Here is a 12,135-nt window from a genome sequence, read left to right as displayed (position 1 = left end):
AGAAAGGCACGACACATTGTTTTTTTGCAACAGGTACAGTTTCCCGTTCGGGCGGCCTGAAGGGGCGCTGAAATCAACCTTGTCTCTATTGGAACGCGTTCTGATGAAGGACAGCGTGGTGCCAGTGCCGCAGGAGGAAGTAAAGGCGTTGATAAAGAGGTGCCTTGAAACGGCGGCGATTGTTAATTACGGAAAATTATCTGCTGAGGCGAAGCTCGACGACGATCTTAGCGGCGAGGTGTGTGCGTCTCCCAGCAAGAAGCTGGAGGACCTCATCCACCTCGCCGAGTTGTGCGTCGACTTACTGCAGCAAAACGAAGAATATTATTCGGAGGTATTAGTTGGGTTTTTAGAACTGAGTGTCGATTCTCGGGGCTCTCGAGAGAGAGGGTAGCATGCCGAAACAACGGGCTTGGTAAGGGTCCGCCACCTCCTCAGAAGACAAACGCGCGTTCGCCCACTTATCTTTCGTAGACCTCGATCGCGTAGACAATCGCGCTAGACAGCTTTCATTATCATTGCGAGAATTTGCAAAAAGTCACTTTCGTTCAGAATGGACGTCCGGCTGGCGGACGTTGCGAGGTATCTCTATTTTTGCGATGAAGAGACGTTCGCTTCTTTGCGAAAGAGCGAGAGCGACACTTTCTCCCTCTAACGTTGTTCAATTTGCCACGCATCACATCACGAAATACGTCACAGAACAATGTAGGACAGCTGTGTCAGGAAATGGACTGTGATTTCGTCAATTCGACGTTACTTCGTTCCCAATTTTGAATAATATATTCTTAACACTATTTAAAAATTACGATTTTACTAAATACTTGGAAAGAAAACTTAAAAAATTATATATAAGAGGAAAATGATAATTTTTATTCAGCAAAAAACGTTAAATACTTCGCTGATATAGCTATCCTCCACACTCCATACAACTCTCTTTGCTGCTTTTAGTTTAAAAACGATTTACTTCTCACTCACAACATCTTCCGCAAACGAGAGCAGTCTCCATTACACGCAACTGCGATATCCCTCGACGTTTCCCTTTGCCGAGAGAGTCTCTAGATGCAGCAAACGCATAGCAATCACGAGTTCCGCGATCGTTCACACCACCGACATATCATGGTAGAAGTAGTGTCTTCTGGGTTCTCGAGGGTCCCGTGCTCAGGGTGACGTCCCCATCACCCCGAGCTACAAGGGAAGTGCCCACCGTATATGTGCGACGTCCAATATTTTCACGATCCGCTCCTACTACACTGTACCGCAGGCGTTCGCCTGGTTTAGCGATCTTATGGTGGAGCACGCCGAGATCTTCTGGTCACTCTTTGCCGAAGACATGGATAAAATCTTGGCCGAGCAACCACCAGACACGTGGGACAGCTTCCCGCTGTTTCAGATAATGAATGATTATCTTAGGACGGACGGTGAGTTTGTTGTATCTGTACGTGTAAAATTGTAAAAGAAAGATACACTAAAATATTATATTTCATTCATTCGTAAGCTTATAATTTTTTCAAAGATGTAATAGATGTTTAAGGATTCTGTAGATGATCGTAAAATTTCATATTTGCACGTAGACAATTTGAAGAACGGAAGGTTTCATCAGCATCTGCGCGACACGTTCGCGCCGTTGGTCGTGCGCTACGTTGACTTGATGGAAACGTCGATCGGCCAGTCGATTCACAAGGGCTTTGAGAAGGAGCGATGGGAGATCAAGGGTAACGGCTGTGCCACTTCGGAAGACCTCTTCTGGAAGTTGGACGCGTTGCAGTCGTTCATCGGCGGGCTGCACTGGCCCGATCAGGAGTTCCGGCAACACCTCGAACAGAGACTGAAATTGATGGCTTGCGACATGGTGGAATCGTGCATTCAGAGGACCGACACGGCCTTCCAGCAATGGTTGAAGAAGGGCGTGACATTCACCTCCACCGATTACATCATACCATCGGAGATGTGCGCTATGGTGAACGTTATTTTGGATGCCAAGAACCAGAGTTTTAAACTTTGTACTGTCGATGGTGTCGATATGGTAAGTTCTCGGTCTTCAAGATCGCCACGATATAATATCTTCGTTTCAGCTGGACTCGCGGGAGAATTTTCAGCGTAGAAATATTGAAAAAATCGATAAGTCAAAATTGAAGCGTCAACTCTTATTTTTAATCTTTTATCACGCGCATTAAACGCTATACACCAGATGTCTAATTTAACGTTGAGGTGGTATTAATAGGAAATAAAAAATCGACTAACTGTATATTTAAATTTGACGTTAAGATTTTGTTGAGAAGGCAGTGTTGCAATGCAACTTACATACTTGACGTAGTGAAGTTAACCGTTCAGCAAATTAAATCTGTATTGCTATCATACGTCGATTAATATGCGTGCTTTTAGCATCAATATCATGCCAAAATCGACGACATGATTGAAAAGACGTCGGCGGAAATGAATCAAGGAATGATTAACAAGCTTATAGCGGTATTAGAAGCGACACTTTCGAAGTTGTCTCGTTATGATGAAGGTTCCCTCATTGGCTCCATTCTCAGTTTTACGGTACCTTGTTCTAATAAATGATAGTTTATTTATGAAAACACGTGCATTGATGACAGATTTTTGTCACAAATTCACTATAGCACGTTTTTAATCGATAAATTGTCATTTAGAAGGTATCGGGAAGTGGGAAAGAAATGGGACAAGCCTATGTAAATTTCACGAGAAATTGCATGGATCAGATTCGCAGTAAAGTCCTCGACGAATTGTGGATTTTGACTTTCTTCGAGGTAAGTCAATACCTGTAAGCTTGGAAAAATCAAAGAAAAGTTTCGAATTGATTTGATTTTTGTATCTAGCAATGGTACACGGCGCAGATACAAATGCTGTGTAATTGGTTGTCCGAGAGACTCGATCATAGCCTGCACCTGTATCAATGTACCTGCCTAGCTCACATCGTGAAGAAGATCTACTCGGACTTCGAGCTCCAGGGCGTAATGGAGGAGAAACTCAACTCGAAGACATATCAGACTATATCCAAGAGAATGCAGACGGAAGAAGCAACTTGTGCCTTAACCATGAGCGCTCAGAACGAAGAGTAAGTCGCCTTCTGATCAGAAACATGAGAAAAAGATAACTTCATTCAATCGACGTCGCTAATTAATTATGAAAATTCGTGCGTTTACTCATTTTTACCATTCAAAAGTGAGTTTTTGGTTTCGATGAAAAGACTTTTGTTGCAGAGGGCTTTCGGAGAATGGTAATGACGACGAGGTGGAGAGACCTAAGACAAAAGTGACGATCGTTGAGACGATAACGGGAGATGACGCAAACTACGTGGCCAACTTGAGCAACGTCACTTCGAACGTTGTTGGCAAAGTCGGTAGCATGTTCGGCAAGGGCATCGGCGGTCTTTCTACAAAATTCGGCGGAGCCACCAGTTGGTTCTAATTATTATTTCTAGCACTCTGCCAGTACCTTACATTCGACTAGTACGTTCCTTCGTCTAAATAAGGGGATGGGAAGACTTCTAAAGGCGTAGCCAGTACCTTAAGCAGTACGATGATTTAGAGTTTTGTCTATATAACGAGTGGTACGACTAAAACGATGCAATCGATCAGTTGCTTTTATCGTCTAGCGAATGATTTCGGTTTTATCGGTGGATTTTCGTCAAGACCTTCCGCTCGCGACATTACGCGCGCGTACGGGATTACAAAATTACTTATCAATTAATCACAATATCGCAAAAGTAACTGTTGATATATTTCCGTTCACTTATAGGCATAGTTTTCGGATTTAACGTAATATTAGACACGCGTTGAAGAGGGAACGCGTTGTGAAGTTTTCATTGAATCGTTTACCGTGTTTATGTTCGATCTCAGGTAATAGCGAACATAGTCGAGAAATATATGAAGCTCGGAAAGGCTGATTGTGCTGGCACGCACGATACAGACGGGAGTATGACGCGTAGACAACTAACATATATTACAAACAAAAAAGTATATGTATATAAACGTACATATATGCAACGTGTAATTATTGATATATTCGTACATTTTTGTCGTGCTCTGCACGCCAGACACGTCGTTGATATAGCTGAATTGTCAACAGCATACGATTTTTCCTACTTAGTCTGTATACCGCGAGTTGGTTTTGCGGATTTAGTTGTTGAAGAACAAAAGCGAGGACGAAATGCATAATAACTCGGAAAAGATTCTCGGGTCGGTTGCAACGTTACTTGGGTGCAGGATGGAGTGCACGCGAAGAAAATCTTGGAAAAACGGTGGGAAGGGGGAAGAAGCGATTGTCGCCGCTTATACCGAGTTAATTTTGCGACCAACAAGTCAATGCTTTTTCAGCCGTTAGATACGATCGCTGTTATCTGTTGGACGACCATTCGTCGAATCGAACATCTCTCGTATCTTCGCGAAACGAGAAGGTCACTTTGTGATACAAAATCAAATATACAGGGTGGTCGAGACTGGCCGAGGAGTGTTTTCTGTTTTTTTTCAGGGACAGCCTTTTTGACGAACGTACAGTCGATCCTGCTCGTTCGCGAAAATTATTTTATTTCTTAACTTTTACAGTTTAATAAGAATTTCCGATAAAATGGTTTGAAATTAATCGTAAAATAAAGCCGCATCATTCATTCACGCTCTCGAAGCTTAACTGATTGAAAATAGCTTACACAAATGATTTTTCTGAAAAAAAATTCTAAAGAGGAAGCAATCGACTCGATACTCGTCAAAGAGAATCTGCATCGAGAAGGCAATCTTCGGCGGATCCGAGACACATTGTATAAAAGAATTGACACAGCTGATATTAACTCATATATATATAACGCGCTGTACGTAATATTTATCGCGCCGCTTGTGCATTTCGGGCCGAAACGTTTCGGTTAAAACGTGTAATTCATATATCAATGATAGTTTTCAGAACGGCAATAAATAATAAGCATCAGCGTAGCGCTTAAACAATTAAAATCGGATCGTAGCGTACCTGCGATATAAGTTGCTGGCATATAAACTTTTGTAGTGTTGCTTCCGACGGTACTATTTACTAAACACACACGGAGAGGTTTCCGCACGTTAATTAACCGCGATTGAATGGTCGCCGATAACCATCAGAAGCAGTGAGCGTAGTAGCACGTTATTTATTATCCGCTCGTTATATATCATGCTCGTTATTACACGTATCTGTGCTCGTTATCGATATGTAATAGCGTGACTCTTCGAAATTATTTGCGAATGGGGAGGGAACTTGCGAGCAGGTGTGCACAGTCGGGAACTTTACTAATGAGAGTCGCTCTGAGGAGGGTGATCGGAGGATGCTTCGTTTACTAACAAATAACGTTAAAATGTTTCTTTCGACGTTATTAGCTAATGAAGGAAGACTTCAGTAATGAAAAATGTCACGGAATATTCGTGTTTTGTAAAATGGAGAATATCCACTACCGAGATATTAGAGAGTGATCAAAGGATCCTTTGTTTATTAACGAATAGAGTTAAATAGTTCACTTTGACTTTTTCTGTCAATAAAGAAAGATCGCTTTGATTGAGGATTTTGATGAGAGTTACTGATATCTCGCGTTTAATTGTCTGCTCAGAGAGTAAAGTTTTTCAGTATACATCAAGCTACGTGTTCACTTGACGCTGAATCGCTCGTCTTGAGAGTAATTCTTGATAGCCTGAAATTTTCGGATGGTTCAAAAAATTGGTAACGCTATCCTCAAATGTGTCCACTGTGAATTTTTACTGTCGATGATAACTCTCGAGAGTGAGCGTCTCCAACGGAGAACAATACAAACGCTTTCGATTTCGCTCTAGTCGCGATCGAAGAAATGACGTTTTCGCTGTTTTATTTGTTGTCGTCGTCGTCGATACTATAACGTCCTATAAAAGACAGGTGTTATGTAGGTTTACATTGCAAGAGAGCCTTGTCACTGGATCACACGAGGCGCATATATATTTTCAAAACTTCACGATATAACGTTCGTATATTAATGGATATTTATTTAGCTTGATAAACTCTTGAAAGTGCATCTAATGCGAAAGTATAACAATGAAGCAGGATGAAAAATGCGCGTCCCTAGAAAAATAAATAGCTTACGCCATCTTCTCTGTGAATTTATTTACGCGTTTCTCCTTTTCGGAAGATGCGTAAGACGAATTCTAATAATCGCCTTCGTAACTCTCGAGCTCTTCTTGAGCTCTCTCTGTCTACCTCAAATTCGAAGAAATATTTCGTTGCCTATGTCAAATGATTTCAGAGAGATCGATCGAAATTGACCGAGAAGATAACGTAATTGAGTTTGTAAAATCCACAATATTAATTTTAACTCAATTATACTGCATATATATAAATTTAAATTTATAAATTTTTTCGTAGGTTTCAACTTTAAAGATCTATATGGTTCATTCTATGTGTGTGCATCTAAGAAGGATTGAATAAATCCTAAACTTGTCGAATTCTACTCTGATTGTCTGAAACAATAATACAAGTGAATTACGACGTCTGCAAATCACGTCAAGTAGTCTATTTTATACCAATTTTCTTACTCACTGCTTAATTGGCGGCGGACACATTTTTCACCCTACTTCGACGCGAGTAAGGCAGTAAAATTAAACTTTAAAAAAGGGAGGAAAAAGAAGACATTCGTATGTAATCGCAGTGACGAGAACGCGAGACAAGTGGATTTACCATTCGTTTGTACATACTTTAGCGGTGGCGAAACGGGAAAGAGTCAATTTTTTATATAACACAAAAAAGAACTCGCGAAAACGAAGCGAAACTCACGGATTAAGAGAAATTGTTCTGTCGTGCGCTCAAGTTGCTAAAGCAAGAGATTGCATAGAGAGATTCGCACGGCTCGGCAGCCTGCAACGACGCGCGTGTGTGTGTGGCAAAAAACGAAATGAAAAATGAAGAAGAAAATTTCTTAGAGACGAAATATTATACTCTTCATCGTCGACTTCCGAACTTGACAGAATATTTTTCGATGCATCGTTCGCACGTTTACAGAGTAGGGCGATGAAAGGCGAGCTCCCTTTTTCTCTATTTCTCCCTCTCAATATCTCTCTCTCTTTCTCTCTCACACTCTCTTCTTCTCTATGTCTCTTTCTCTTTCCCGTTTCTCTGTCTCTTTCTCGCCGGAAATCGACAAAAGTGCATGTTAGTTCGTTAACAATTGAAATAATCGTAACACACTTCGTATAGAAATTCTTTTAACTTCGATATATTGTTACATATTCTACGGATTCTTCAGGGACGGAAAAGCTGTTCTCTCGTTAAACTCAGCGAAACGCAGTACTAAATATGCCACATTACTTTCGAAAAGTTGCGGTTGACTTAAGCGTGTAAACAGCGCGCGATTAACTACGTATTTAGGCTCGATCTTTCCTTTACGTGAAGTTTTTCTTTTCCTTTTTACCAAGTTTTGAGGGAATATTGCACGGAATGCAATAACAGCGTCTGACAGAAATGCCTTCATCATGCTTTGGAATCTTTCTTCGTTTACAGATTTTTAGATTGTATCACTTCCTCCGATAGTCGTCTATATTAAACCAGACGTCTAAAAATTATCGTAATTATCTATTCAATTATATATAAATGCGGAGAAAAGGATAAACTACAAATAGAGTCAGTTATTTTAATGACAAGTTATGCTATCAATTGCACAAAAAATTGTAAAGATTGAAAGAAAGAGTACATAACGAAATTTCGTTTCTTGCTTGATTTTAACCAAGTTATTTGTTTTATCGAAATTTTAATTAAAGGTGAACAAATGTATGACAAGTCCTCACAAAATCTATTAATTCAAATTTTCTATAGAATCTATATATGAAGAGAAACAGTAGTTTTGAGACAACTTTTTTGNCGGGGGGGAAAAAAAAAAAAAAAAAAAAAAAAAAAAGAAGCGAAGAAAATTCAGAACCCTGATGAGCGCGTTATCGCAGCTGCTTGAACGTTTCGTCACTGATATCAGCCACTGATGTCCAGCGAAGCGTATAAACTAATTTTATGATTTATTCACTTATATATTATCACAATATATATATCGATATCGAGACTAAGTGACAGCGGCCTTACACATACCATACGATAATTTCCTTCGCGACTGCGATGAGATTCTATATACGAGGGAAAGCCAAACGCGAACGAAACGAGCGAATTCATTTAAGTTCAAAGAATGCGAAAGGGGAAGGAAAAAGAAAAAAGGAAGAAATAAGAAAAAAAAACCCAGAAAACGCAAAAGTAAAGCTAAATTATTATGCTGTACTTATCGATGCTAACGACGATAGAATTATTATGATTATCGTGATTATTCTTACTATTGGTAATTCTCCTATACTCTCTATACGATTAATTAGATTAGGACAGTTATAAAACGATCTCTCTTTCTCTCTTCTTACTCTCACTCTTTCTATCTGTCTAACTACCCTTATCTGTCTGTCTATCTATTGATCTGTCTATCGTTCTACCGACCTGTCTCCGTTTTGTTGCTCCGACAATAGTAATTTTCTACCTATCGAACTTCGATACGAACACTTCTGTCGCCAGCTCTCTCTACCTGCCCGTCTGTTTGTCTATTTTCCCTCTCGCTCTTCGTCTTTGTACCTTCTTCCCTAATCTTTCTTTTATCTGCACTATTTATCTCTACTCTTCTTTCCTTTTCCGCTTACCTTTCTCCGTTTTGCGTTTAATCTGAAGAGATGGTCTTTTTACTCTAGCCAATGTTCTAGTCGATTTAACTCCTACTCAACTGTTGTTCTCTCTCTTTAATAAAAAGCCCGACAAAAAAGCAGAACAAGATACAAAAAATAAAAGATATATCCCGATATTCTTTATTTCCTTCTCAGAAATCGGCTTGAATGATCGGCATTCTCAGTATCATCCAATCATGCGTTATATATTTTTCATAATAAAACGAAAAGGATAGAGAACAAAAACTCATCGTTTATCGCCAACACGATAAAGTCCAAAGCGAAAAATAAACGCGGTATGAATGTACGCATGTAAATAACGACAGTTTACCATGCACGTAACATGCATCTTCATTGTAGCATCATCATTGTAAGAGAAAACAAGATTGAAAAATTTGTAAGATGGAATTGAAATTGATGTAATTCCTGTTTGGATTATCGAAACAAAGGGAAAAGTATGGAAAGTAAAAGATTTTCTTCCATCTTTTCTCTTTTATTTCCGAGTACGAAAATCGAATCCATTTAATTCTATCCTTTCACGTAGAGAAGAGAAAGGAAAAAAGAAAGGGTTACACGTTCGATTTTCGTTGTAAATGATCAACACGTTTTGAATTCGTATCAAATTTTATCATTTCCGAAGCGCGCGGAAAAGAGGAAAAAGGGAAAAAAGAAAATCGCTTGCTTAATCGTGATAATAAATAATACCCACCGCCTGTCACACTCACACATATACACACATAAATACACATATTCTCCTTTTTTCTCTCTCTTTCCCCCCTCCCCCCCTCTCTCTCTCTATTTGCTCTCTCTTTTTTTCTTCTCCTCTTGTTCTAATCATCTCTCTTCCTTTCTCTTTCTCTCATCCACCCTCACTCATCGAAGCATCAATCGCATCTCTTTACTCGACTGCAAAGTGGAAACGACTGTGATCTAGATTAGTATTACACATCGCATGAAAAGAATAAAATGAAGAAGAAAAAAAAGAAAAGAAAAACAAACAATCGATCGATCAGTGCTTAAATGCAACATCGACCACGATCATGACAACGTCGTAGACTATGAATGTCTCATAGCGATTAAGTATTTCTTATGAACCCTCACGCATAACATATAAATAAATGAGAAAAAAATATATATATACATATACGCCGCGTGCTGAGAGAGGCTATGTGAACGTCGGAACGTCTTTTTATTTTCCTTTTTGTGGAGCAATGTGTAAGTAAATTTGCATGTGGGGCAATGAATGCAAACGCATACATGTATAATTGCAATTAATAAAGTATACGTTATAAAATGTGATACATGTAGCGTGCATACCTTCGTACACGTGCGTGATGATGTGCTCTCGTCCGATCTTCGTTTGATCGTCGCGCTTCTCGGTAGATTTCATTGCATGCGTCATTCAGCATCCAACATCTCGCTGTCGCAAAAGTAGCCTATGTTAAATTCGACCAAGTTACTATTTCGAGCTAAAAACTGTGTAGAATAAGAATTAATATATTCTCCAAACATCTTCTATATATAAACGCATGTCTCATAGATGTCTTAAAGACGTTTTTTTGTAATGTCTTTAAGGTGTTGCAAAATGTAATCTTTAATATGTCTTAAAGACGATTTATTTTATATCTTTAATGATCAATAGCGGAGGTTTTTTTATTATTATCATTTTATTTTTCTATAACGAACAAATATAGTTCAATCGTGATCCCCCTTTAAACACTCTAAAGCATTTTTATGTATCTCCTGCCCTTATACAAGACTCACAACCACCAGTTGGTCCTTCAAGAGTGAAATTTTAACTGCGTATACAAAAATGTACAGCTAATAAAAATCGAGTAAAAAAAAAAGATGTACGCGTTTCTTTATCGTATTTCCCTCTAAACGAAGGCATGTCTAATTATTGCGGCTTTTCCGTGATGTAGATTTGCTATATCAAAATCTCGATCTCAATGCGAGTTATTACTTCGATTCGCGGCTGTCATCCTTATTTATAATTATTCATAATAATTTATATCATTGGTTAACACCTAATGAACTTAATGAATGAAATAACACCTGAATTTGTTCACTTTTGTAATTCTCATTACGTTTTAGACACAAAATCAACCCTCTGAATATAGTCTGGCTTACCAATTATTTAATACACATACTAATTTTATTTCAAATTATTTTTATTTTAGTGTAAGCAACGGTATATTAAATTAATTGTTACACGGAAGGAAATTTGGTTTTTTCGTTCTGAAAACTCAACTGAAAGACGAGGTTTGAAACTAAGAGGGCGCCATTTTTCGTTTAACTCGAAATATCTTGACGAAAATTAACGACAACATCAATATAGCTAATGTGGTTAAAACTATATGTGGTAAAAACTAGAGACCTCAAGCTTTAAAATGCTTTTTGAACGATCTCGTGTGACCGGATGTCACTAGCTTAGTGAAAACATCAACGTTTAATCCCGCCGAACCTTGAGAAGGAAAGTTCCCCACAGATCCCGCTGTCCGTCCACGGTCGCCAGGGCGTTATTTTTGAGAGCTTCGCCCAAACTCCAGGCCCGGGAAGCTGGACCGGCCAAGTCTCCCCAGATACGCTTTTACTGTTAAGGGTTGTATAGAGGGATTCCCTGATAGAGTTGTATAGAGGGACTCCCTGATAGAGTTGTCGTCCCCGAAGAGATGTTCGGATCACCGGACGCTCGCCTCAGACACCGGGTATGGGGATAGGAAAACGCGAAATAATGAACACGTACCTCGTGAGAGTAACTAAGATAAAGTCTATTTTGAAAAAATAAAGCAATAACAAAAAATACTGATCTATAAATCCTATAAAGTAAAATGAACTTAATGAACGAATCTTATATAACTAATTTTCCGAAATCACGTGGTCTAAGCCATTAAAAATATACATCTATGTAAGATATAATTGTTCCACGGACCGCTACATCGAATAAATAAAACAATTATCCCCACGCGTCGTAGTTCGGGGATGTCTTAACTTTTATATGTCTATCCCGACGCAAGACTGTCGTCGCGAACACGTCGGGACACGATCGGGCGCGCATGGCGGGATGACGCAACATGCGTCGCTTACCGTACCGGGTAGCCCTTTGATCCCGCCGACGACGGGATTCTTTCTCTTTTTTAACTTAGTTTTACGACCACCGGTGCCGCGTTCGAGCTTCCCACCGGATGCCTCGGTTCTCAGACAGGAAGTCTCTGTTTTTACGGAAAGTTACGAGGGGGAACAGTGGCAATTTTACAGCGCACTTACCGTCGCCAGGCGATCGGTCGTCTCCCTGGGCCTCCACCAGGAGATTTGCACCAGGACGTCTCCGCCAGCTTTCTCCTCCGTCAGCAACCTCTCCAATGTCCCCTCGTCTGCGTAGTTGATGACTTGTTGATGACATGTTGATGACATGTTATCTGCTTTTTTTTCTTCCCAATGTCCGTCCTCTCGC

The 12,135-nt window shown here is 39.6% G+C and overlaps 2 protein-coding genes across 10 annotated transcripts in view; one reads left to right on the top strand and one right to left on the bottom strand.

The window, feature by feature from the left end:
- LOC106741334 (calcium-dependent secretion activator) overlaps positions 1 to 7,848 on the top strand; it is a 25,802-nt gene extending 17,954 nt beyond the window's left edge. For 2 of the 7 annotated variants that reach the window (XM_014613182.1, XM_014613183.1), the window contains exons 9-15: positions 34 to 337; positions 1,262 to 1,418; positions 1,572 to 2,023; positions 2,383 to 2,541; positions 2,652 to 2,768; positions 2,838 to 3,076; positions 3,222 to 3,429. In XM_014613182.1, the coding sequence (XP_014468668.1) occupies positions 34 to 337; positions 1,262 to 1,418; positions 1,572 to 2,023; positions 2,383 to 2,541; positions 2,652 to 2,768; positions 2,838 to 3,076; positions 3,222 to 3,429 (1,636 nt within the window). Of the gene's footprint in view, positions 1 to 33; positions 338 to 1,261; positions 1,419 to 1,571; positions 2,024 to 2,382; positions 2,542 to 2,651; positions 2,769 to 2,837; positions 3,077 to 3,221 lie in introns of all 7 variants that reach the window. The other 5 variants (XM_014613186.1, XM_014613184.1, XM_014613185.1 and 2 more) reach the window with 5 other exon arrangements.
- LOC106741340 overlaps positions 1 to 12,135 on the bottom strand; it is a 22,661-nt gene extending 10,526 nt beyond the window's left edge. The window contains exons 1-3 of one of the 3 annotated variants that reach the window (XM_014613206.1): positions 11,949 to 12,135; positions 9,999 to 10,117; positions 1,737 to 1,813 (exon numbers count right to left, since the gene is read on the bottom strand). In XM_014613206.1, coding sequence (XP_014468692.1) covers positions 1,795 to 1,813; positions 9,999 to 10,117; positions 11,949 to 12,095 — 285 coding nt within the window. In that variant the 5' untranslated portion in view covers positions 12,096 to 12,135 and the 3' untranslated portion in view covers positions 1,737 to 1,794. Of the gene's footprint in view, positions 1 to 1,736; positions 1,814 to 9,469; positions 10,118 to 11,145; positions 11,378 to 11,948 lie in introns of those variants that run through there. The other 2 variants (XM_014613204.1, XM_014613205.1) reach the window with 2 other exon arrangements.

The sequence above is a fragment of the Dinoponera quadriceps genome, unplaced genomic scaffold (assembly GCF_001313825.1).
Source record: "Dinoponera quadriceps isolate SergipeBrazil2010 unplaced genomic scaffold, ASM131382v1 scaffold405, whole genome shotgun sequence".
NCBI classification, from domain to species: domain Eukaryota; kingdom Metazoa; phylum Arthropoda; class Insecta; order Hymenoptera; family Formicidae; genus Dinoponera; species Dinoponera quadriceps.
The sequence above is the reverse complement of the archived record's forward strand: the minus strand, read 5'-3'. Positions and strand labels throughout refer to the sequence as shown.